The sequence below is a fragment of the Pollicipes pollicipes genome, unplaced genomic scaffold (genome assembly GCF_011947565.3).
Source record: "Pollicipes pollicipes isolate AB1234 unplaced genomic scaffold, Ppol_2.1 Scaffold_4881;HRSCAF=5763_pilon_pilon_pilon, whole genome shotgun sequence".
Lineage (NCBI taxonomy): Eukaryota > Metazoa > Arthropoda > Thecostraca > Pollicipedomorpha > Pollicipedidae > Pollicipes > Pollicipes pollicipes.
In genome coordinates, this window is record NW_023596576.1 from 54,135,991 (window position 1) to 54,162,071 (window position 26,081).

At 47.7% G+C, this 26,081-nt stretch overlaps 1 protein-coding gene across 3 annotated transcripts in view; it reads right to left on the reverse strand.

The window, feature by feature from the left end:
- Positions 1 to 23,969: 23,969 nt before the first annotated feature.
- Positions 23,970 to 26,081, reverse strand: part of LOC119100923 (carbohydrate sulfotransferase 11) — a 33,391-nt gene continuing 31,279 nt past the window's right edge. For all 3 annotated transcript variants that reach the window (XM_037224126.1, XM_037224127.1, XM_037224125.1), the window contains one exon: positions 23,970 to 24,937. In XM_037224126.1, coding sequence (XP_037080021.1) covers positions 24,362 to 24,937 — 576 coding nt within the window. In that variant the 3' untranslated portion in view covers positions 23,970 to 24,361. The remainder of the gene's footprint in view (positions 24,938 to 26,081) is intronic.

Below are 26,081 nucleotides of genomic sequence, written 5' to 3' on the forward strand. Positions count from 1 at the left end.
AAGGTCATATTTGGCCTCATCCCCCTAGGATGAGGCCAGATATGATCATGGGGGTTCTTCCAGCTCAGCGTGCCCCCTTATCGTTGCTAGGAACTTCGCTTTTTGCATATGAGGAGCCTATTTGGGCTCGGGATTCCAATTCAGTGTTTCGGGCTTTGATGTTATAGATGCTCTACGGTCGTTGTCAAACTGTCAAGAAGTATCTGGGGCCTTTGGACCTACCCCATTCCTTTTCTGCCTCCAGGGTGGGGGATGGGGGACATAGCCTCAAAAGTCACGTTTCCTGGGCTACGCCGCTGCACTCACAAGCCAACAAGTGCCAATCCCTCCCTTGCGTGAACTTACCAATTATCCCCGGGCACATCTCCGTGAGTATCATGACCGCGTTCGCTAAAATCAGAGAGCGAAAGTTTGATCCCATCGTGCCATTAAAAAGCGATCACTGTGCTGGCCTTGGACTTGATTCTGGCAGCCCGGTGGGGGGGGGGGGAGGGGGGGCTGGGGCTCCGCTGTGGTCCAAGGTGACGCGCGTCACCCGCTAAGGTCGCCCGCCTGATGGCGAACGCCCGCGGCGACCACCATCGGTTCCGGTCCGCCGGGCTCGTCCTCACGGAGTGGGGGAGGGGGGGGGGGGGGGGGACAGCCAGCGCAGCTGCGGGCCACAGATGTCATGACTCACCGTTAACATTGAGACCGCGGGCATATGTTGTCAGCACGCACAATGAGAGACAGGATTAACGAACTCGTCGGCTGGTGCAGAACGTCGACGCCGAGGACGAGCGGATCATAACAGGAACGAACCGTGTGGTATTTGGGCTTTACCAGGGGAGCTATCAAGACGACCAGGATCGTAGCGTCCTCAGAGATCCTTCATATCGGTATCGAGTTCTTTCCATTTGCTTGGAGGACCCCGTGCTGTTGCTAGGGCCCCATAAAAGGCAACGCTCCGGGGCACTCGATGCTCAGGGGCCCTCTCCATTAACCTATGACTCTTTCCCTTTTGGGCTTATTTGCTGAGGACCCTTCACTCGTTAGAGCTCTCTTTGTTAACCTGCCCGGGCACTCTTGATCACACAGGCGCGTTAATTTTTGTACCCTGATCTTCGGTTATTGCCCTTTGTTAGGGGGATCCTGTACTTCGGTCGGACACTACATGTTAGCCTGCCGCGATGCTCCCGATCTTTCAGGGGTGCCACCATATTGGTGTTACGTTCTTCTCGCTTGTTACGAGGGCCCTTCACTGTTCACTAGAGCCTCTTTGTTGGCCTGCCACGGCAGTTTCGATTGTTGAGGTGCTGTCCTTATTGGTCGTGGGTTTTCCATATTATGGGAGGGCCCACGGCTTTGACGGGGACCTAAATCTTAATAATTTGTATTGGGGCTTTACTTCTGGCTGACTGATGACTGAATTTGCGGCTATGCCGATTACGCCGATGAATTCGTTCTTGTCACTGTCGAGCATAAGTTTACATGCCGCCGACGTAGTGTATCTTATTTCCGTTGTTTAGTGAAGTTCTGACGATTATTATACTTGCATTGCATGTTGCGTTTTAATAAATTTTGAAGGATAGGATATTCCTTCGCAACAGATTAGATTATCATATCCTGTATTCCCTCACAACTGCTGAACCCGCTCAGAGAATCAACTAGTCAGCCAACTGAATTGCATTGGTAAAACGTTCTGGTCAGCAGCTGAAGGGCATTTCGTCCCATCCTGGGATCCCCATCGACTTCTATTCTGGTGATAGCCTCCAGGACCGTATGGAGACCCTCAGAAGGGTGCATCACAACTGGTCTCCTCCTCGATGCGGCTGGCCCTCGGTCCATGCTGATGCAAATGTAATCTTCACTGGCACAGGAAGTCCAATAGTTGGTACCGAGACACTTATTCGCCTTATCGGCCCCCGGTTGAAATGGTACGGAGGATCCCTCGCCTGGCACTAGCGTCACTGACTGTCACAGGCCTCTCCACCGTATCATTGTACATGTGGATCTTTTTTGTCATTTCCCATGAATCCTTTCATTTGCCAGGAGGGGCCAGACCAGCACAATAGGCCCTCTCACACACGGGGTCCCATCATCATCCCTATTCAGCAAATGTGTTCCTGGCCGACCTGGGCTCATCGCCGACGCATGTCTCCTGGTAGGGGCTATGGTCACTGACCAGCAATGTGTGTCCTTCATTGTTTCAGATGTCCCGACCAATGTAGGATGCCTTCGGATTGGCACATACAGATCTTGGCCCTGTCTCTGCTCGGGAAATAACCCCTAGGCCCCAGAATAGCACGGAACGGACTGTTCGATATTGCTCTTCTCAGTCAGGTGTCTCAAATAAAGACAGGCACACGGGACCTCCGATCAGTGCTAGAGCTACCCTGACATTTTAGGGTCCGGCCTTCGGGCTATATCCCTCCATATCACCTCTGACCCGCCCTTCGGACCCTTTAATCGGGCCCCTGATCTTCTGCCCAAGGGACCAAACAAGGACGCTCGAGACCCATGTGACTCTCAGAGCCTAAGAGGTGAGGTGGGCGGAAGTCGTGTTGAAAATGGTTCCTCGTGAAAATAAAGCTGCAGGAGCCATTTTAAATGGAATGTTCCACATCTGTGAGGCGTTTTGAACTGAAATAGCCATCTTGAGAGCCTTTTGGTGCAGTTCAAGGTTACGTCTTTTTAAGACCCAAAACAACCTGGTTCTTAAGAAGCACGCTCGCAAAAGTGCGAAAAGGTTTATATGGAGGCTAATTCAAAGGTCTCTCGGCATTAATGACGTCATAGAAACGTCATGCGATCGCCGTCATGCTACAGGCTGCTTTCTGCTTTTGGTCAAAGCAGCATGGCCGCTGGTACATTCACAAAACGGTGATGCGGCACGTAAGATAAATGTGCTGAAGATGATTGGCTGTTAGCAAGATTTCGCTGCTGAATGCGTGTCGCAAACGTAAGCGTGAGCACGGGTCATTTCTCCCTATTTGTAGGTCAAAGGTCAATGTTTTAAAAAGAACGCCACTGTCTGTAAAAATGTACGGCACCCAAAAAATGGGCACTCCCCGAAAGCCGTAAAAAGGAGACGCGACGGCAAATCTCTTTTTTCCCCGCTGACGTTGTTTTCTTCCTGAAGAAACGTCTTGAGCCCCATTACCATGAGCCCCGGTGAAGCTTTGTTTTGAAGGGAGGTCACGGCGAAATGCGGTGTTATGACTTGTGACTGAAAATATGTGCGTAAATTGCGAGAAAACTTGCCATTTGATAGTTCCGCGAGCCGTGCAAGTGTGAGATCACACTTATTTGAGGAAAGAGTGTGAATCTGGGGCTTGAAATGTGTGTGATCACTGGTGGTTTGTGCAAGTGGCTTGCATTGATCTTGGTGTGATGGGAAGTGTGCGTGCGAGGTTTGTACCTCTGAGAGAACATTGTTTGGGTAATATTTTAAGTCTAACGACTCCCAATAAAATGTGATATATTGATGCCTGCCTCTGCCTTTATGTTAGTGCTTGAACGTGACGAAGGAACGCTTGCAAACTAAGAGAAGCACTAGCATTATGCTGCAGGGGTGTACAAAGGCAGGCTGGTATTTCATTATGATCTTGCCAACATTTTGAGCCTATTGAAGTATTACAGCATGTAATTAATCCATGGCGTCTCTTATATCGGCTATTCATCTTAGCAGTAGGGACTGGCGCATACAGCTTATTAATGCACATGCTCAGTATAAGCTCACATTATATGGCTTTGCAAAATTGTTTTCCCCTTAAGAGTACTGAGATTACAGAGCTGTGTAATTACTGATGCACACTTAACTGTCTTCACAAATTTTGTATGCAAGCGAGCATTGGTCGTGAGTCATCAATGTCACGGTCACTGCATCTTGCGTGACGTGCTGGGTGCTGAGAATGGTGGAGAAGTATTGCTGTTGGTGTCTTGGATGGCACTTTATAATATTTTTATAATGAGGCTCGTGTGCAGCGGCAGCTTCATGACTTCCGTGCATTTTGCCCAGCCAACCATAACGACATGCACGTGTCATGTTTCCAGGCTCGTGCAAGGTCAGCATGTTTGCAATGCCATTTCACCACAGTACAATTTTTCTGCTATTTTTTTAAGTGAAATGGCCTGATGGCTGCAGCTTGTGTGGAAGTGGCTGTGGAAGTGGAAGGTGTATTTGCATCTTTCTCACCTACGTTTTGTGGATTCCCAAGACAGGCTGAGCAAGCGATGCCACTTACTGGTTGTCGGTTTTGCTGAAAGTGATCTGTATTTTGTGTGATGTGTTTTTGGTCAGTCTTGTGTCAGATGGGGAGTCAATACAAGAGAGGACGCTTGACCCATCTTTTCATGATGAAATTTATTATGAAAGCGGCATGGATTGCCGTGCAAAACCCATGTCATTGTTCATTATGTCAGGCCACAGTACAGCACTGAGGTAGTGCCACAGATATTGACCAGTGCCATTACACAATGTACCATATTGGTGGACCACTCTGTCAAGCCTATGAGACAGCGGCTTATAATTTATTATTTGCTGGTAACAACTGATTTAACAGTGTCAAAGGACCATTAACAGCAAGAATGGCATTGCATCACTATGGTTATATCAGGCTTAACTATAAATTGCATAAATAATTATAAACAAAAAAGCATTATTGGTAGCCCGACCTTACCATCTTCATCATAGCAATAGCAATGCTTTCAGTTAATAGCTATGCAATGCAATCAATCAAAAGCGACGTTACAAATTTATGAATTTTAGCATGGCACTGCATTTCAAGGCGCAAACAATAAGGAAAGGAACTACTGTGCACATCACATGATATCAATGTCAGGACCACAGCACTGCAGGCAGCAATGGGTCGACAACAAAGTATTGACAAAACCATCAAGAGCACAGCAGCAACAGCAACAGCACAGCATATCGTGCATTGATATTAATAATCTGTCATAAAAGCTGGCGATCGCTACGTTGCGTATGTCAAGCTGTCCACCAAAGCTCTTCTTACGGCCAGCACCAAGACAAAAATCCACAAATAAACCACCCACTAATCCGCCACTCGACGCAGCCCCCGCGTCGACAATGGCCAGTTGGCGTCAGCTTTCGTGTGTTTCGAGGTATTCTTTAGGTCTGGCTGCCAGATGCTGCCAGGGATTGCTGTCGTCACTGAACCATTCCTTGGCGCCATGAAAAAATGGCGTAATGGGGCGCATTTTTACAGACTTTGAAATGTCGCTACTTAGCGCCATTTTTGAACACTGAAAGCTTACCAATAGTTACAAGTAGGCTTTTACCATCATATCGGATACCTACCTCAATATCTTTAAACATGGAACATGTCCTTTAAGTGCCCCTGGAACTTTGCATTGCTTTAAAATGAACGTTTGGGCTAGTATGGCGTTCCAATTTAAATTGGGCGCTAATGACAATGGCGCCATTTGAGTCATGGTTCTTGACGTCTTTCCACCGAAGGTGCCGAACCTGGATTTCAACAGTGTGCGACAGGGAAATTGTGGTGCCCCTCTGTTCCGGTGCCCCTTGATAGGAAAGTTTTGGATTACCTTCAATTGTCTTTTTTTAACCGCCCACTTGTATTTGGTGTCTCAAGGAAATAAACGCAGTGGTGGTCCAAAAGAAACGTGTCCATTGGCCGAATGGGCCGATGAGGATTTAGAAAATGGAGAGGCACAGGCATTGCAATGACTTCTGGAATTATATGCCTCTGGAAAATACATTTCATAATGCCCCGAAAGGGAGGTTGCTGGTTAGAGGGTTAGGGCAACAATGGTGTAAGGGTTAGCGCGTCTGCGTTAATTACTGCACGCCTGGGAGACCAGAGATACGGGGTTCAATTCCCCATGGTGCCTGCACTTCCTGCCAGGGTGAGAGGCAAGCGGCGCCATATAGCGTCAGCAGATATGTGCTTCGTAAAGCCCAAATGATAACAAAGTTATTGGTGCCTGTTTCCCTGAATAGAGTACTCCTTCCCTGAACGATCCGATTCAGATTTTTTCAGAGTGAAAGGCACACTAATTGTGATGCCCTGGACTTCGGTGTACCTTTTGAAATTATGGCTTTCGGCTTTGTATATGGCTTGCTTTGATGTCATGCCTCCTGCATGTAGATGATGCCGCCCCGAGTGGAAGGATTTTATGCCCACTTGTCCAAGGGTACGATGCAGGATTTCATCAGAGCGGCAACATAGCTATGTGCCTGAAATTCATGGCTCTTTCAGAAAAGTGGATCGGGGCTCTTTCTGGTCCTCTCTGGAATGCGTGCTTCTTGAAAATAAAGGCCATGGTGCACCGAAATGAAGAGTTTGGCGCTCCCTCGCCGAATGGGCCGAGACAGGATTTCGTCAAGGGGTATGGCACGAACGTTGTGGTGCCCCTGCATTTTGGTGTCTCATACAAATACGGGTTATGTCGTCCCGGAATGAAGGCATTGCTGTCCCTTCGCGAGGTGATTTGGCGCCTTTTCGGGGCATCAAAACCTGATGGGACCCACGGTGAAGAGGCATGACCCCATGACCCCTCCCCTATGGACCCGCCCCTGCTTTGTGGTGCCCCAGAAAATGTGTACGTGTGGAAAATGAAAGCTATGATACCCGGCGATGAAGTTTTTTGCTACTCCCTCGTGGCACAGGCCGGTCCGGAAATTTGTCAAGGTGAAAGGCATAGATATTGTGGTGTTCAGGGGGTTTGATCCCAGTTCAAAACCAACGCTTTGTGGAACTCGAATGGCCCACTTAGATAAAGGGCCTCTTTAAAAAAAGGGTTATGGTGGTCTGAAATGAAGTTATGATGCTCCCAACTTAGCAAACAAACATCCGAACGCAAACACGCAGCAACCACGACACCGGCGCCATTTCTACGCATGATCGGAACATTACTGCGCGATCACAACATTATTGCGCATCAAGAACCATAAGAATGTACGAGGCCCAGGAAACAATAATTCAATAAAATGCGTTTCTTGCGTATCCAAGCAGCCTTCCGTATTGTATGTAGATTGGTCAACATGGTGGGGAAATACGACGTTTTTGCGCGGGAATGAAAAGCAAAATGGGAATATGGCGGCTAAACAAAACTTCTTAATACGGTACAAATAAATGGCATGGAACATGGATGCCAATTGGACACTGGGTTGAAGGGGATAGGGTGGGGTTGGGTTAGGTTAGGTTAGGTTAGGTTAGGTTAGGTTAGGTTAGATTAGGTTAGGCTAGGTTAGGTTAGGTTAGGTTAGGTTAGGTTAGGTTAGGTTAGGTTAGGTTAGGTCAGGTCAGGTCAGGTCAGGTGAGGTGAGGTGATGTGAGGTGAGGTGAGGTTAGGTTAGGTTAGGTTAGGTTAGGTTAGGTTAGGTTAGGTTAGGTTAGGTTAGGTTAGGTTGTTAGGCTAGGCTAGGTTGGGTTGCATTAGGTTAGGTTAGGTTAGGTTAGGTTAGGCTTAGGCTAGGTTAGGTTAGGTTAGGTTAGGTTAGGTTAGGTTAGGTTAGGTTAGGTTGGGTTGGGTTAGGTTTGGCTAGGTTAGGTTAGGTTAGGCTAGGCTAGGCCAGTTTAGTTTAGGCTATGTTCTGGACTATTCTGGCCTGTCCTTTTCATAAACGTACCTAAACGCGATAAGAAACATTTTTCATTGCATTATCATTATTACCTTGGCCCCGTACATTTTTTATGGTTCTTGATAAGCAGAAATATTATAATAATGCAACGGCAGCGCAGGAACGGCGCTGGGGAGTCGAGACGGTGGGGTGCTTGCGGCGCCCGGGAGCTCGCTATCGTCAATATTAAAATTTGAAGGTAGGAACATGAATCTACCTGTTTTAAGATTACTTACGATGTGTTCCGCCTTAAAGACGACGAATGGTGCACAATGATTTTTTTCTGACGATAGGTAGCAATGCATACCTACACCGGTACACTGGCTGCGATCGTAACGTTTGTGGTGTTACCCGGCATACCGCTTGTTGCTCTATTCCGGCTTCCCCAGCATTAAGTACCGGTATATGTAACGAGCCTACGCGCAGCCCATAGCTTGCTCAGACACTGCGCGAATTTGGCGCGGGCATTTGTTATGCTCTTTGCCAGCACAGGATAATGTGATAAACTTGTCAATGTTTAAAAATCAGCCTGCCTTCGTGTCATTAGCTTGTCGAATTGATGACATGTGAATCTTTTGGCCTTGTGAAACGGCTTTACTTTCCAAGATGGCCGCCATTCTGCTCTTGGACCGTGCGGCCATTGTTTCTGCTGGGGTCTTCCGCTCCGTGCGCGCTCTGCGCGTGCGCAGTCCCCCTGCGTGCCACTTGCATCTGGTGCTGGCGAAGTCCGATGACGTACAGCCGGCCTACTCATACATTCGCGCAACACGTTTGCACATGATTGATCTGTGCTGCCCGCACTGATACCCGACCTTGGGCGCTGTGCTACATGGCGCCGGCTTGCAGTGGCGTGAACCAGTCACGAGGGTGGTCGCGGACGATAAGTGACGCGTAGCCAACTTCCCCCAAAAAGTAAGTAATTGTGTTAACAAAAATTCAGGATTCGCGAGGCCCGCAATCGCTTTACTTTGCTCCGTACAGCTCTTGCATAAAGCGTAACCAGTCGCAGTGGCTGCAGCGCTTCAGCGAGGCGCAGCCAGCCTTTGGAGAGGCCTTGAGGGCGTTCTGCTACAAGACCGTTCGAAAAGGCATTCGACAGCAGCTCCACCCTTTTTGAGGAACGCAAATTTTTTCGATTCTCATTTTTTCACTTGTTCCCGGCAGCGAAAACCAGAACCCACCAGATATCCAATTCCGCTTGCAGCATGCGCCAGCCCGAGGTGCAAATGTCATAACTGTTTGATGATATGATGTCCCGTATATGATGGGGGTTTCATTCTGTTCCACACGCAATGGCGCTACATGTGGTGCTTATTGGATATTATTGGAATACCCTCCACTGGCCCTGCTGCCCAGCTCCCACATGGAAGGCCTGGAAACTTGCGGCCTAGGCGTAGGCTTAGAAAAGGCTTAGAAGGCTGGAAACTTAGAGACTTCTTATTTACCCTTTTATTCTCTTCATGTTCTTAGTGGGAACGGTTTCGTAAGGACCACGGATGGGGATCACAGTTGTATGAAACAACCATGTTTCGACGTGGTTCAAAACACACCAGCGGCCACCACTGCACCTGTCTCCCTTTCCTCCATATCCCATTTCGCGGAGTGGAAGTGTGAACAGCCGAAACACGGCTCGGTCGTCAATGTCGGCTGTCCGTAGCGCTGCAAGGGCACTGTGTGGCCGTGCCGCCCGAGCGTCAGCCGCCCCACCGATCGCCTATGCGGTCCCGCGGTGGCCGGTGTGGCCGGTCCGCGCGGGCTGGCTGCTGACGCCGCTCCCCGCCGGCGGGCTCAGACCGTGTGCTCCCCTGCAGACGTTACCGCTGCAGATGCTGCCGGCCTCGGGCAGCGTCATCAAGGCCTCGCACGCCGTCACGCTCACCAGCGTCAACAACCCCTCCAGAGTGAGGCGGCCGGGCAGACGCAGCTTGCGACGCGGGAGGCAGGCGCTGTGGTAGACCTTCAGGAGAGGAGCGTTGGCGTCACGGATCTCGAAATAGGGGTTAAGTTTGTGTTTTGCATTGTTATAAGACGAATGCTTTCAGGTAGCGGTTTCAAACTGCTGTTCAGGTACGTCAGTTTGTGTTGGGTATGCGATCCATGTGCTGGTTGGTGTGTTGTTGAAACTTGTCCCTGATATGCTCATTGACCTCTAGTTTCCGCCTCGTGATCGCGCGGGCCGGTGTCGATTCATGTGTGCCGAGTGGAGCGAGGGTCACTATGGGCTGCTAGCGGCACGGCTGGCGGGAAAGTCCGTGCCGTGGTCGAATCTTTGCGCGGCGTTCGTGCGTACGAGCTCCATTGTTAACGGCCGGGATCGTTGCGCGCGGGTATGAGTTTCTAACGTCTATGATTACTGAAGCTTGTCACGAGGCCCGGATGGCGCCGCGGCGGCCGGCGTAGTGGGACGGACGCATTCTCGACACTGAATCGCTGGTGATGTGTGGCGCGCGTGCACGTTTGTGATCGATTGTAGATCATTTATCCGGCAAACATACACTGATTGAGCGGGAGCGTTGCCTGCGAATTTGGCGGGCGGCGATTTGTGTGTCGGACAGGCCGTGATACTGGTTGGGGGTTAACGTCTCACCAGCCGCCAGGGCCGTTCCGAGGCGTTCCGCCTCGAAACAAGGATTGTGCGCAGACTGGGCCATTGGGCACGTCTAGCCAGTGGGGTAGGTTCCGGACTCCGCCGACGAAGCGGTTTCCCCTTGACATTAGACACGTAAAACTTGGTTAAGCCCTGTTTTCGGAAACGTGTAAATTAAATGGGGGGGGGGGAGGGAACAACCAAATAAAGGCACCGGCAACATAGCTTAGCGCGCCATGAGCTGGAAATATATATATATATATATATATATATATATATATATATATATACGTGCCTGCCTGGAGCAGATATCAAATCAGTCAGCCTTACACATCAGTCATCAATTCCTTCAAAAAATGAGTTGCGAACCATCACCAACACATACAGTACATAATGGAACCAAATACGCATTTTTGAATGGCATCATTGCCTTTCTGTGACATTCATACGGCACTTTGCCATTTTGTTAGGTATATATTGGGCATTGCTGCCCTTACTGCACACTTGACATTATCTCAATGGAAAACAAATCACGCGTGTGTTTTACTGTGTGGTCTCGTTTGCAGGGCGCCCACGTCGGCACAGCCCGCCACCCATAACTCGGCGGAGGAGCAGATAGCACCCTCGCCGCTGGATGAGCCGGCTGTCTGCGGTCGAGGCCATGTTCGAAGGTGTGACCTGGCTCGCGAACACAGCAGACGCGACGCGCCCGGTGGTAGTGGATTAGAGGTGCCACCCCAACGTATGGCGCATGCAGAGAGCGGATGGTGGCGCCCGAAGAGGATACGAGCGTAGAGCGCGGAGCAAAGCGAAGAGCGTATGACAATCCTGGCTCAAGATCATGTCCGCTTCACCCGTGAGCGGGCTGAGCGCCGAGAATGATTAAATGGAATGCGAGTTAAATGTAAGGGGTAGGGAAGCCCGCTTGTTTAGTCAAGCACATGTCTTTTATATTGTCTATATATCTGTCATTCGCCTGTTTTGTGTGCGTCTTTTAGGGTTTATTACATCGCATTATCGCTTAGGTAGATGGGTTATCATCATGAAATGCCTTTTCCTAAAATTCGTCATTTTCTGTCCGGACTACCTGATGCCGCTGTCTGGCTCACAGATACAGTTATGGAGCGTAGATCTGGTCTCGACAGCTCGGAATGGAGGGTTTAAATGGCTATAGATTTCATAGTATTTGTCGGTGGCCTCCGTCACAACGGCGGAAGTGCGGCACCGAGCGCATGGTCATAACATTTAGAGTAATGTGTTTTATACGTGCGTAACTGTCGTGACGTCTGAAGTAGGCATTCGCCTTTGCCGTTGCGTATGCTAGAGTATCGTCAGATAACTTGGCAATCCGGGACATCGCGGTCCTGAAGTCCGCCAAACGTCATGGTATCACGTAATTTCCACAGATAGAAACTCCGCGTGATGAAAATACATGATTGATCTTCGTTAATCTTCCAATGGCTGTTATGGCGCACGCAGAGCGCCGACCACGCAAAGTGAGATGCATGGCGGACATGACATCCGGCCTTTCCGCAATGTCAATGTTCTCATTTAGAGCGAACATCGATGATGTACGGTCAGTAGGTTTTCCAGGGCACGAAAGAGCTCATTGCCGTGACTGTTTCCCCCAGCTCCTCCATGATGTGGGACATTGCGTACGCCTACGCGATGCCCAAAATAAGCCCGTGGTTTGTTTCCGACCGCTTTGGGAACCGGCTCCACTTCCGTTTCACCAGCCAAAATAGGCTCAACAGGCACGCGTGTATGGCTGAGCCTGCTAATGAAATGCCTTTGTTTCTCGGTCGGGGCATCAGTGAAGCCTTTCATCAGCCATGGCAGGAAAGAGCACTTCGGGTCACCGGCTAACTTCACCCAGCTCGAAGGCGCGTAACTTGCGCGGGAGAGGGGTGGGGGGTACTATCTAAAGATAAGGCCTGTGACGTGTACAGTGCATCTGCACATTAAACAATCGGTATCACTTGCCTGGAAGATAAACAGCGCTGCGGCTACAATACAGGCGCTGCATTGTGCACAAGGTGTTTGCTAAGCACACACAAAATTTCACGCTGTTTGTATTTACAAGCGGGAAACAGTGCTAGACTTGCTCTCTTCCATCTTTCCGCATTTCATTTGCCCCAGTTCACTTCTTCGCGCAAGTGGTCGTGTTTGAGATTTGACAACGGTCTGATATCCTACCTCCCAATGTAGGTGTTAATACCAGGCTCACGTAACCTTACAGTAAAAGGTCGCCAGCTTTTGGAAGGGTCCTGGTTGGGGATACTTTGCTTGACAAATTAATACTAAGGACCTAAGGCACGCAGTCAGAGAATTGGCATGGCCACTGATATTTACGACCTGCCAAGTAGTATACAATGAGGGAGTGGTACAGCCTCTCACAGACTAAATATGGTAGACCTTAACAAAATCTTGCCTTGACTGCGACAAAGCATGACTAACCTCACAGCACCTTTTTGAAATTTAGGGGAATAAACTTCTGGAGTGTAACAGGTCATTCGTCTTGGAGCAATCCATTGTGCCTTGAAACCTAAGAGGTTTAAAACAGGTGATCAATAAAAAGTGATCAGAAGGTCTAAAACAGGCTCCAATGTACCTTTTGCCGGTGTCCAGGCAACCATTTAAAACATAGGCCTTATAAAACATCACAGAACGGCCCCTGAAACATAAAAATATGGTCCTGATATATATATATATATATATATATATATATATTATATATATATATATATATACATATATTTCTAGATATTATGCATAACTAATGAAAATAAAATGCAAGCACAAGCAATGCCACAGACCACCAGCCCAAGGGTGCCAGGTTGCGTAGTGGTCAACGTGCATGCTTAAACCACTGCGCATCTGGGAAACCAGGAGTGCGGGTTCGATTCCCCGAAGGGCCGACCCTTCCTGCCAGGGTGAGAGGCAGGCGACGTCGTAGAGCCTCAGCAGCTGAGGGCGTCGTAAAGCCACAATGACAACAACAAACACCAGCCCTCCAACCAGCAAAATACTTAACTTTGTTACAATTTCGGATGGACATGCTGAAATCATGCACCACTGGACTTTTTGTAGCGATTAAATACCCTGAGATTTTCAATCAATCAGCGGAATACGCCCTTTCCAGGATTCCGGAATTGGCAGCCATAAATTGAGTGTAACGTACATTTACGACAATGTTTTCATATGTCTTAAGTTTTGCAAGAAATGTTTTCACCCACATAGTGCTGCTGAATGACTACAAGCTCCAAAGTGTGCAACACTCGAAGATGCCCCACATACTGCACAACGGAAACTCCTGTATAAACTGCTACAATATACGTAGTAAAAGTGTGCTAGCTATCTTGCAACAAATTCCAACAAACAAGGGCAACTTTTATGCCTGCTTGCATTAAGCACAGTGTGCTATCAGTTTGACACCAATATTAAGCAGTAACCCCCAGAAAACAACACGCACGGCCTCGTGCATAATATTCGCATTTGGGGTCATTTCAGGTTATGCTATGCCATTTGCCATGTCAGAAGTGTTTTGACAGTGTGGGGGCCTGTCATATATGGTTGGAAATTATCTGCTAGTTATTCTAAGCAATTATCATCCCAATATTTACATTCCTTTCACTAGCTCCACGTTTGCTAGCTCCAAAATTACTGGAGTTTCGGACTTGCCTATCACAGCAGAGCAAAGCCCTACCCTCTACCTAAGCTCCTACTTCAAATTTCCTATCCCAATCAAGGTATTCAAAATCACGTCTTCCAGTAGCATTCTAACAATTCCAACAATTCAAGAGGTTATTTCAGAGCCATCAGAAGAGTCCGCTTTGGTTGACCTTGAGCTTTTAAAGTCATTCACGAACGTATTTTTAACGTCACGGTTACAAAGCGTGATTTTCTTATTTTGGATGCTCTAATCTATAAATACACTTAAATCGTTTGATTCCACATTCGGTGGCAATTGTTGGAAGTCCACCTACGTTTACTTTAAAAAATTGTCTTAAACGACATTGGGCTTTAATCTTCAACAGTGTCCTAGAATTGCCGACTTTGGGTGTAAAGCAGCACCCTATGCGGAATAATTTTTTCACTCCTTTTCCCCATATTTTAGGTGAATTTTTCACTCCTGCCTGACATTGTCTAATCGCAGATGCAAAACCCCTATTTCCATTTCTGGGGTTTTCAGATGTCATCCAAAACCGAGCTCACTTGAAACCACCAAGCATAAACGAGGCTGCGCAGAACCTGGACACCAATGGCTATGTCCTGCCTCACTTACATCTGAATCATGTCTATGCATGCACAGAGCAAGGGCGCCAGGTACCTCAAAGCCCATGCACCCCAGCGACCCCAGCCGCTTGCACGCATTAAGTTTAGTTTGTTTACAAAATGCATCACAATCTGCAGCTGTGCGCCAAATGCAAGGCTTGCACGCATCCCTTTTTTGTCTCACCACCACAGCACGAAAGCAGAGACTGGTTCAAACACCAGCAAGGCCTGGTAGAAAATTTTACTCCACGTACTTTTTTCCCGAGGAAACTTGACCACTAAATTGCATCACTCCCGAAATGCATGAGTGAAAAGTTCCAAAAATGTGATATAAATTAAACTTACGAGATGAATATCACCATTTCAGCACTCATATTAACAGATTTTAAGTCACACCAGCTGATTACAAAATTTTGCGAGAAAAGTATCAGTCTTTATATTTATTTAGGTTTTGTCCTTGGTCTGACCATATGCGCGCAAGCGGCTGGAGTCGCTGAGGTTCTTGGGCTTGGAGGTGCCTGGCGCTCTTGCTCTGTGCATACATAGACATGATTCAGATGTAAGTGAGGCAGGGCATAGCCATAGGTGTCCAGGTTCTGTCGAGCCTCGTTTATGCTTGGTGGTTTCAAGTGAGCTCGGTTTTAGATGACATCTGAAAAAGTCAGAAAAGGAAATAGGGGTTTGGCATGTGCGATCAGACAATGTCAAGCAGGAGTGAAAAATTCACCTAAAATATGGGGAAAAGGGATAAAAAATTCCTCCTCATAGGATGTTGCTTTACACCCAAAGCCGGCAATTCTAGGGCACTGTCTAAACAAAGAAATGAATCACACTACTGGATTATATCTTTGGAGCAGCATCACAAGCAAATCACTTAGACAAGGAACAGGGCACTGATGAATGGTGCGGGTATTGGGTGGTTGGCATACAGTGCTGTTGTTTGTTGTGTCAATTGTGTTATTCAGTGTGTGGTGCTGATGATATCTTCTGCGCGGCTAAAGAACTGTTTGTTGTTGACAAGTCAAAATTCAGTGAGCGCTGTGCAGTGAAAAGTTAATTGTTGGTTTGCATGCTCGTGGTTTATGCTCTGATTTCAAGTGTTTGGGGTGCCGAAATGAAACGAAGAGCCAGATATAAAAAAGAGTCAGCACCAGTCATATACCGTGCAAGTTCTGCGAGCTTCGTGAGTCTGTCGTCTTAAAGACATATATATATATATATATATATATATATTATTAAATCATTATTATACAAACATATTATACATATACATAAATCATACTCATATACATACACATATTATGCATATACATAAATCATATATATATATATATATATATATATATATATAATTAAATCATTATTAAACGCTATGTGCGATTCGGTCAAAAGCAACGGTCAGAACTAACACGACACCATATCAGAGTGATTGGAAGCAATAAGCTTCACGATAACTAAATCTCCATACGTGTACACTTTAAAAGTGCTAGACAGCTGGATAAGTCCTCTTACTTGGTGAGCTCCGTAGACTTCAGGGCTGTATCCGCCACAAATTCTCGTATTCCGGCCATTAAGCTTTAATATTCTTATGTATGCAGTTCGTATACGGGAACCTAGCTTACCGCGCACAGCTCTAGAAAACTAGGCGTCCTTTGTATGCAGATACATGGAGCTTGTTCATTTTCGTCGGATCATGGTGGATTTTGTCATTTTAAGACTGATTAATTCGAAGAGAACATGGCAGCATCCACTTAAATTGGCTGCTAAATACCATAAAATCAAGCACGAGCTTGATTACTAACTTATACACGGTTAGCTGGGTGGTTGATGAGATCGGGTAATGGCTGAGGACTAATACGGAGTTTTTGCTTTGTCTGTTGCAGGGGAATACAGAATATCCTATCTCTTAAAAATACGTTAAAACGTAACGCTCAGGTCCAACAATCGTCACAAATTCAAAAAGCAATGGAAATAAGATGCACGACGTCGGTGGCGTGTAAAAGTATGTTCGACAATGGCAAGAATGAATTCGTCGGCATAGTCGGCATAGCCGCAAATTCAGTCCCCAGTCGGTAAGAAGCAAAGTCTCAACAAAAATGATTAACATTTAGGTCCCCGTCAATGGCGTAGGCCCTCCTATGATATGGAAAAACCCGAGACCCATAAGGTCGGCACCTGAACAATCGAAACTGCCGTGGCAGGCCAACAAAAGCACTCCAGTAAACAGTGAAGGGTCCTCATAACAAGCGAGAAGAACTCAACATCAACATGGTGGGACTCTTGAACGATCGGGAGCACCCCGGCAGGCTAACATATATGGTCCGGCCGGAGTACAGGATCCCCTGAACAAAGGGCACTGCCTGAAGATCATTGTACATGAATTAATGCTGCTGTGTGATAAAGAGTGCCCGGGCAGGTTAACAGAGAGAGCTCTGATAAGTGAAGGGTCCTCAGCAAATAAACTCAAAAAGGGAAAGAGCCAGAGTTCAATGAAGAGGGGCCCCTGAGCGTCGAGTGCCTCGGAGCATTACCTTATATGGGGCCCCAGCCACAGCACGTGGTCCTCCAAGCAAGTGGAATGACCCCGATACCAATATGAATGGCCCTTGAGTAACAGAGTGTACCCTGGCATTTGGGGCCCAGGCAGCAGCGGGGAGGGGAGGGGGGGGGGGGGGCGGGGGCGGGAGAGCCCGCTTACCCCGCCGGCGCAGCGGTGCCTGCCGAGCCCGCGCCGCCCGCCATGTCTCCTGCCGCGCCGCCGCCCGGCCCATCTGCGCCCAGTCCGCCGGTAAGCCCCGGGCGCGGCCGCACCCAGGCCGGACACGGCCGCCAGGCGTCTAGGTAATTTATAGTAGCCATGCTTGACTGTACGCATCACGTGATCATCAGTGGAATGTCAGGTTGACTGTGCCATCTGTTGACAAAAGAGGGAAATAGCGGCAGGACTCAAAAATGCTTTTGTAGTGTTGTCTAGCGGCAGGAATCCAAACTAGCCTGATTGCCATGGATACTGGACGTTTTAGACACTGGACTTTACGACTCTGGACTTTGTGCTTCTGGTCGTTGCGTCCCTGGACCATATGAACGCCCCCAAGAGAGGAAGGAATTGGACGTTTTCTTGACATTATGAACACCGGATGTTGCGATCCTGGACGATACGAACACTGGACGCTGCGATCTTGGGCTTTTTGATAGCTCCCCGATGGCACGCCAGAATGGTCGCTCTTTAACATGAAGGCAGGCGATGTCAACAAAATCGAAAGCCCGCCGCGCGAACACCCATTTTAACCCTTAACGTGTAGGGCGTGCTCCTGGAGCCGGTACAGCAACTTACCGCCGTCGCGGCGAAAAAGTCATGAGACCCCTTAGTCTAGGCTCATTTGCGAGAGACATTTTTTAAAATGCGATAAAAAGAGTGCATCAGAGACAGGACGAATCGACCGATACGCTGATGTAGTTTTCAACGCTAGATCACGCGTCGTTTTGAAGGTAGCGACTTGTATTCAGCTTCGGTTTTTAAAACTCGGCCCGTTGCAACTTGTTTTGCAATTTGCAGCGTAACGGTGCGTTGTAGAAACTCGCAATGTACACCGAAAATATAGCCGCTTCAATTGTGAACGTTGGGAAACAACATCCAGACCTCTACCTCCTTTGCGCGCCGAGCCATAACGATGAACGTAAAAACTCGTCAAAAACGGCCGAATTCAACTTAACACGCATGCACGTAAGGAAAGGAATCAAGCGATGTTGAGAAAATGTTGAGGAGAGTCGTACGTACTTTGAGGCGCTATATTCCCCCGACCAAAACCTAAATGCACCTGCATAATTTTTAGGCGGCATAACACACCTGGACGTCCTTACAGCATCGCTCTGCAAGGATCAACCGACTGTGGACGAATTAGAAGCGTCGCTTCTCTCGATGAAAACCTCAACGAGTCCGGGTCGAGATGGATTTACCGTACCGTTTTACAAAATGTTTTGGCATGACTTAAAAAGGCTCATTCCTTCTGCTATGATTGAACTGCTCAAAGTTGGAACTATTCCGAATATCATCAAGTACAACATAGCTGTATGAATACCGAAAAAGAGCAAGGATCAAATACAAACGGAATGCCTTCGGCTCATCGGCCTGTTGAACGTCGTATACAAAATATTAACAAAAACTTTGGCACGAAGACTAAACACAGTACTCAATGAAATAATCAACGAAGATCAGACAGGGTTTCTTCCGGGTAGGTTTATAGGCGAAAATGTGCGGCTCATTATCGACATTATTCTGTAGGCAAAGATCCACGAAACGCCTTGATTGGCACTGTTCTGCGATTCACGTAAGGCCTATGATTCAGTGGACTGGGGTTATTTGAAAAGTGACGTCAATGCTCTAGGTTTCGGACCTACTATCCAGAAGTGGATCAACTTGATATGTGATTAGACTGGAGCCACCCAGAGCAGTGTTCGCGTGCAGATAAACAGCCATCTGTCAGAGCAGTGCGTGATAGCTGAAGGCCTTCGTCAGGGATGTTTGCTCAACTGCCTACTATTCCTGATTTCAATTGAGCATTTGGTGGATAAAATAAGGTGCTGTAACGACTTAAACGGGATTGGCACCGGTGACGCAGAAATAAATATTTCAGCCTATGCCGATGATGCAGCTATCATTATGGATGGTTCCGATCGATCCTTTCGGGCATGTTTTCAATGTCTGGATACTTATCGAGATAAGTCGGGCCTATCCCTGAACAGCCAAAAGACGCGAGGGGTCTGGATAGGTCAGCACCGAAACCGAGTAGATGCTATCTGTGTAGAGATTGAAATATCGTGGGAGCGTAACTCAATAGATAACATTGGAGCAAAACTTACCCCGACGTGCGAAGACCTGGGAAACATTAACCATCCGGAAAAAATGGAAAGATTGAAAGCCAAACTTAACCCATGGATTAGGCGTGGCATGACTGCATGCGGGAAGGTACGTGTCATAAAGTCAGAAGCTTTTTTGCAACTTGCATATCTAACGACTGTCTTAGAAAAGTCGAATTACGCGTCCTTAAAGAAGATAAAACAATGTTATACTAGTTCGTTTAAACCCAATCTCGAGATAGGATTAAACGGTCGGTGATGAAAACCCCTCTTTTCGAGGGAGGACTACGGGTGCCCGATCCATCAGTACAGGCAGACAGTCTTAAAATAGCCTAGATAACGAAGCATTTAATCCAGAGTACAACGCAGAATGAAAGAAAATATTGCAGCACAAACTAAAAATAAATGCCGTAATATCATTCTTGCGCTGCGATACCAATCCTAAAAATGTTGAGTCTTCTAGATGGATGCAAGTTTTAGTCAGAAGCATTAATTGCTTGGATGCAAATCGTACACTCGCTACAGCGCAAACTCTCAGGAGCAATCATACTGGCCAAAGTCACATGGAAGAGCACTGGTACTGACCTGGAACAAAATGTATCATTGGATAAGCACGAACTGATCCGCCGTTCAGTCGTTCAAACAAAAGACCTTTACAACCACCAGAACCGAAAGCTCCTTGACGCAGACCAGTTGCAAATGCAATTCGGATATGGGCATTTTCTCACATGGCAGTCTATACTGCATGCTTATACCCCGCTATTGGAAGGAAATGCTCGCCCAGGAAAAGCCCACCAATATAGTCTTTCCATACGCTTATGAACAGATTAGCAAGTGCGTGGGAACAGCGAAGTGGGGATATAGTGCGCTCCTGTCTTCGGGTCATGTTTCCCTGCCGGACAAGGCTCAGACGAAATGGGAACTTAGGCTTGGACCTATGGGGCAAGAATAATGGACAAAAATGTACAAAGACCTGTACGGCACAACAGATGACTTCAAACTAAGGTGGTTGCACTTAACATCATTCACAGGATCCTACCGAAGAACCGCATGTTACACCTCTATCGGATCAAGGATACGAATCAGTGTCTGCGCTGCCAGAGCCATAACGAGGACAAACCTCATATATTATGGTTCTGCCCTGGGTCGCTTACTTTTTGGACTGACTTAGCACGCGACTGCGGGTCCACGGACAATTCACAATATATAACATTACCACCAGCCTTTACAATCCTGTCGATCCAATCGGAACACTTACTGAGTGCGCTAAACGTGATCGCGAAAAACAACACGTGCACGTGCCACGTGTGATGTGGCGCCAAAAACTCACCCGATTGCGATGGCCCATTCCGTGCTCTACCGCACCGCGCAAGTTGCACGTCGCTGGGACCGTTGGTTACCGAGATACGACTCCGGGAAGCGAGACGTGTCGGACCGTCGGCCGGAATCGCGAAATTGGCGTCGCTGGTGTTAACCCTATGGGATTTTTGCGTTTTTTTCGCTCGGCACGTGGGAATTTTTGCGAAATGCAGAATTTTGACGCGGCTATGTCAAGCGCAGCCGGCGGATCTCGGCCGCGTGCAAATTTCATGCAAAAATTTCTGACCGTTTGGCCTGCAGGTGAACCAACAGGCGCACACACACACACACACACACACACACACACACACACACACACACACACACACACACACACACACACACACACACACACACACACACACGCACACACACACACACACACACACACACACACACACACTGTTCCTTTAGCAACATAGAGAATATATATATATATATATATATATATATATATATATATATATATATATATATATACGTGTGTACCAAGCCTCACTCTAATCGACCAGTAAATAGAATTGGACATGCAAAGGTAAATGTGCGTTATCGATCGAATTTGATTACTATTAAGTCCTTCTCCACTAAACTTTAAACACAAAGCTTTTACGCGAAATGAGTTTCACGCGACTGACCATCTAACGCAGTAACTACTAGGCGACATCACTTATGCTGGAAGAAGTTCTAACGCATGAACTTGTACGCGACAAACATTGCTCGGTTATAGAGCGAAAACACAGGCTTCTACATTAAACTTTTGGATCCGGGCCGGTTCAACCTGGCATCCCAGGATGCAGTTAACCCGCTAACCCAGTTTTTAATCAACGTAATCCCGTCTCGCACAGCTTAGCATTAACACAAATCTGCTGCAAACCAAATTGAAGTTTTTGCTTTGGTCCCCACACACAGCCAAATGCAGTACACGTCAGCAGATATATTTGCCTCCCTTGAAGAATTTTCAAACATGCATTCGGACTGGTGACGAAGTTCAACATACCATGAGTTAGTTCGCAGCATTCTAGCTGGTTGGAAGAATCAATTGCTACCAATTAATGAGCTTCATTTTTTTAAAGCTGGCTTAACATAGGCATGCCACAGCAAATAACTGGGACAGAAGTCAAGCAAACCACAAATCTGAATCCTGTATTCGTTGTCGTGCTCCTCAATTCCCATGCACATTATAGGCTCAGTGAAAAGGAAAGTGCATGTTTGGGTCAAACGAATAGGAGCAAACCAATAGCGGCACTTCACATTTCCAGATTCCTAACTGAATGCCTATTTATTGATAGACAGATAGATAGATAGATAGATAGATAGATAGATAGATAGATAGATAGATAAAGAGAGAGAGAGAGAGAGAGAGAGAGAGAGAGAGAGAGAGAGAGAGAGAGAGAGAGAGAGAGAGAGAGAGAGAGAGAGAGAGAGAGAGAGAGAGAGAGAGAGAGATATATATATATATATATATATATATATATATATGTGTGTGTGTGTGTAATTGATTCCTAATGGAAATCCTAAATGTCTGGGCAATGGAAGTATCAGTCAAAGTTTAATGTATTGTGATAATTGTAAGAGCTCTAGTTAAAAAATGGTGTGCAAGTTCATGACATATTCCATAAACATTACAAAAATTCCGAGAGCAAACTAGCCTTGTTCATCACGGCGTGACTCCCGCCCATGTAGTGACATTTTGGAAACGCAATTCGTCTTCCAACAATAGAAACTGGAGACATCTGCCCTTCCCCCCCCCCCCTTCCCTCCGATGTCACTGGTGGTAGGGATTTGAGAAGTGCGGTATGTGTGGCAGCAACCTTTCATATAAAATGCACGTCTTACCACAATTATGATCCCCATGGTGTGTTATGTTTCGATCGCCACACCGGTATAAATGGCCCAAATTGCATTCTCCACAATTGTTGCCGACTCTCTGAATTGCAAATCGTTACGTCCTCATCACACATGTCCTCCACGGTCACTGAGGCCTTGGCGGCCGAAACAACGACGTAAGCAGCAGGACAAAAATAAACACAAGGCTTGAAGCATACCATTTCAGCGCGCTGGTTTCTAAAGCAGCTGTACCACTTTGAAACTCTGATATGCGGCTAAATTAACTTTGTCACTCCCTGTTATCACGCATATTTTAGGTGCCCAGTCATACACGTGGATCTATGACGCTTTGGAGATCTTTGATATTTTATACAACTTTGCGTTTTTCCAATATTGCAGCACCTACTATTGTGTAATATAATCCAATGTGGTTTTCAGCAAAAAACTAGGCATGCGCTGTATGTATGTCATCGTTAATGAATGTGCAAGTTTGACAGTCAACAAGGGTTGCTTGGCATAGACTCTTTACCCGAGGAATGTGGGGAAAAGGTGACATACCAGTTAAAAAATGAACTGCTGATTGTTTAGATGTTCCATTCACATAATTTCAGTGACGCAACATTGCTCGTCCATATCACATTCGCTCTCCGCGCGTCGCATTAATTGAGCAATTGGACACTTCTGATTTCAATCAAACATTGTTGTTATAACCGGACGTTGGATTCACTTACAACATTCAAGCAGACATGATTATCGAGCACAGCGGAGACATAGTTCGCCTAGATGGCATAGGTATCTATGATTGCTAATGGCTAAATGGTTGCTTCACATAATATACCGCTGCTGGAAATGGTAGTCACCTGATGGAGAGCCTCCTGTATGAGCGCTGTGCATTTGAACTGAAAGAGACTTTCCGGCCTCGGCGTTTTGTGGTAGGTCGCTCTTGTCCCCCCCCCCCCGCCCTAACCCAACTCATCTCCACTCGACTGTTAGGCCTTCGTCAGCTCGGTCTCCAGATCAGCTATGTTCGGTCTTGACCAGTCGGATCCCAACAACGGCCGTGTCCGGTACTGACGAGTAGGTCCCCACACCGGCCGTGTCCGGTACTGACGAGTAGGTCCCCACGCCGGCCGTGCCCGGTACTGACGAGTAGGTCCCCACACCGGCCGTGCCCGGTACTGACGAGTAGGTCCCCACGCCGGCCGTGCCCGGTACTGACGAGTAGGTCCCCACGCCGGCCGTGCCCGGTACTGACGAGTAGGTCCCCACACCGGCCGTGCCCGGTACTGACGAGTAGGTCCCCACACCGGCCGTGCCCGGTACTGACGAGTAGGTCCCCACACCGAGCGTGCTCGGTCCTGGCCGACCTATTCCCTGCACCGTAAGTTGTGCGGCTGCCACCAGGCGGCGCTGGGGAACCGGACCCATCCGGTGGGCGGAGCTGCGTGCCGCCAGCGGAGCCAGAACACGCGCTGCACACGTTGGGCTCTGTATGAAACACGTACGGTAAATACGACTAGCGGAACGCATACACAAAAAACGCAAAACGCAAACGCACGCATAAAAAACGACTAGCGGAACGCGTACACAACAGCTCTTTCACAGGAGCTATGACGCACTCATAGGTACCAGCGTTCTTCCATGCGAACAGAACACAATCAAACATAATGCTCATGCAATTAAAGAGGATCTTTCAATTAGAGTATCTGTGAAGGTTCTGCTGTCATTCACACATTCCAACGTGTACCAGAGTTGTATCAGAAACCGCCAGTTTGGCTGGAGCGGACCTTGCGTTACGGGCCACTCCCGTGCATGGCCAGCTGTTCGTTTTATAAGCTTGTACCCCGCCCACCCCTTCCAAGCCACTGTTAGATTCTATTGAGGGCATTGGGCTTGGTATACTTCAGATACTCATCAACGGTGTAATTAAACATCACAAAGTCCAACTTGAACACGCTGTAGACCCGCATAAGCTCATCTCTGGTCACTTGCGAGAAGTACTTCTGGAGGTAGGTGCCGGTAGGACCGGCGGCGTGGACGTTGGCCGAGTCTGACAGCAGCAGGTGCGCGTGCTCTTCCAGCCCCACTACCTCCGAGATGTAACGCTGGTCTTCGGCCAGCGTCTCAAACTTGCCCACCAGGTCGTATTCGATGTTGCATGGCGTGCAGAGGGCATAGTATGGCTTCCAGTGTTCGTCCAGCACGTCCTTGGCCGCCACGCTGCGCAGGAACTCGTCGAACGTAAGCGGTGGCGGCGACTGTCCGGGATGCACCCGGCGGTCCGACTCGACCCGGCCCACCCGGTGCCGGCTGATCATGCGAGCTACCTTTTCACGGTAGAAAGCGTGAAGGTCCGGTCCCTCCAGTTTGTTACGGTAGGCGCTGAGCAGTCGCTCGAGCGGGTGGCGCACCACCAGGAACCGGTGACGAACAGTCGGCGGCACCTGCGGAGGGGGCAGGCGTGACCGTCTGGCGCAGCCGGCTGCGGGCAGCTGCAGTAGATCGGTTACTGGCGGGGTCTCCAGCTGTGATATGGGGCTCTGCCAGGAGGCACAGGGAGCTTGCACATTGGAACGAGCCACCATAATGAAAAACAATCTTCAAATGCTGGTTCTCCTCGCATGTTGGACATTCTCTTTTGCAGTTTAGCACGCCCTGCGACAGTCACTCGGAACAACACACGACCGTCTTTAGCCGAAACTGCTTAGAGAGGGTGGTGCAAATGCCTCTGTCAAATTATTTGTCCTATCTGGCACGCCATAGCTATACTATCGCACACTTTCTTGGTTGGTAAATGCTCTTACATTATGTAACCTATGCTATTGAAAACTGAAAAATGTTGATTGCTATGCGTCGGATTCAGGGACGACGTTGTCCTAAAACAACTCAGGTCCTAAGGTAGTTAGGATGTACTGAGGTCCTGCGGTGGTAAGGTTGTACTTTCGAAGACTATCGTTTCATTCACGACCATCAGAGCAATCTTTAAGGGAGAATTTTCCACAGTGGTAGGGATTTGAAACCGAAACAGAATTTTGCAAATCATTCGGGGCAGTTGGCAGCCATGCCATTCTTCAGACCAAAAACACTTCACTTTTTCAGGTACGCACCGGCGAGAATGTAAAGACTTTCGTGCAGACTATTTCAAGGACATTCAGGCTCACATGGCGCACACATCAGCACCACTCAAATCCTTCCATCTCAAAGGCCAAGCGGCGCTCAAAAAGCAGGAGGATGTTGAACTCAATGTTGAACTAGCAGTGCAAATTTACATCACGAATGACGTTGTGTGCCGCATAATATAAAAAACACGCTTGCTAGTTCTTACGAAAATAACATTTGTAATCGAAGAAATTAAAGCAACTGTTTCTTATAAGAAGATGCTGAAGCAGTCATCAGATATGATAAAATAAACTCAATTATAACTATTGGCATACTTTAAACTGGAAACGACTCCTCTAGGCAACGAAATTCCTCTATTTTGAAAACATGCTCCTTAGTGCGCCATTCTTCGATCGCGTCATGGAACTCTTGTATGATGCTGAGGTACCGCCGAACCAGTCGTGCGAAATTGCTACTTACTCCTAGCGC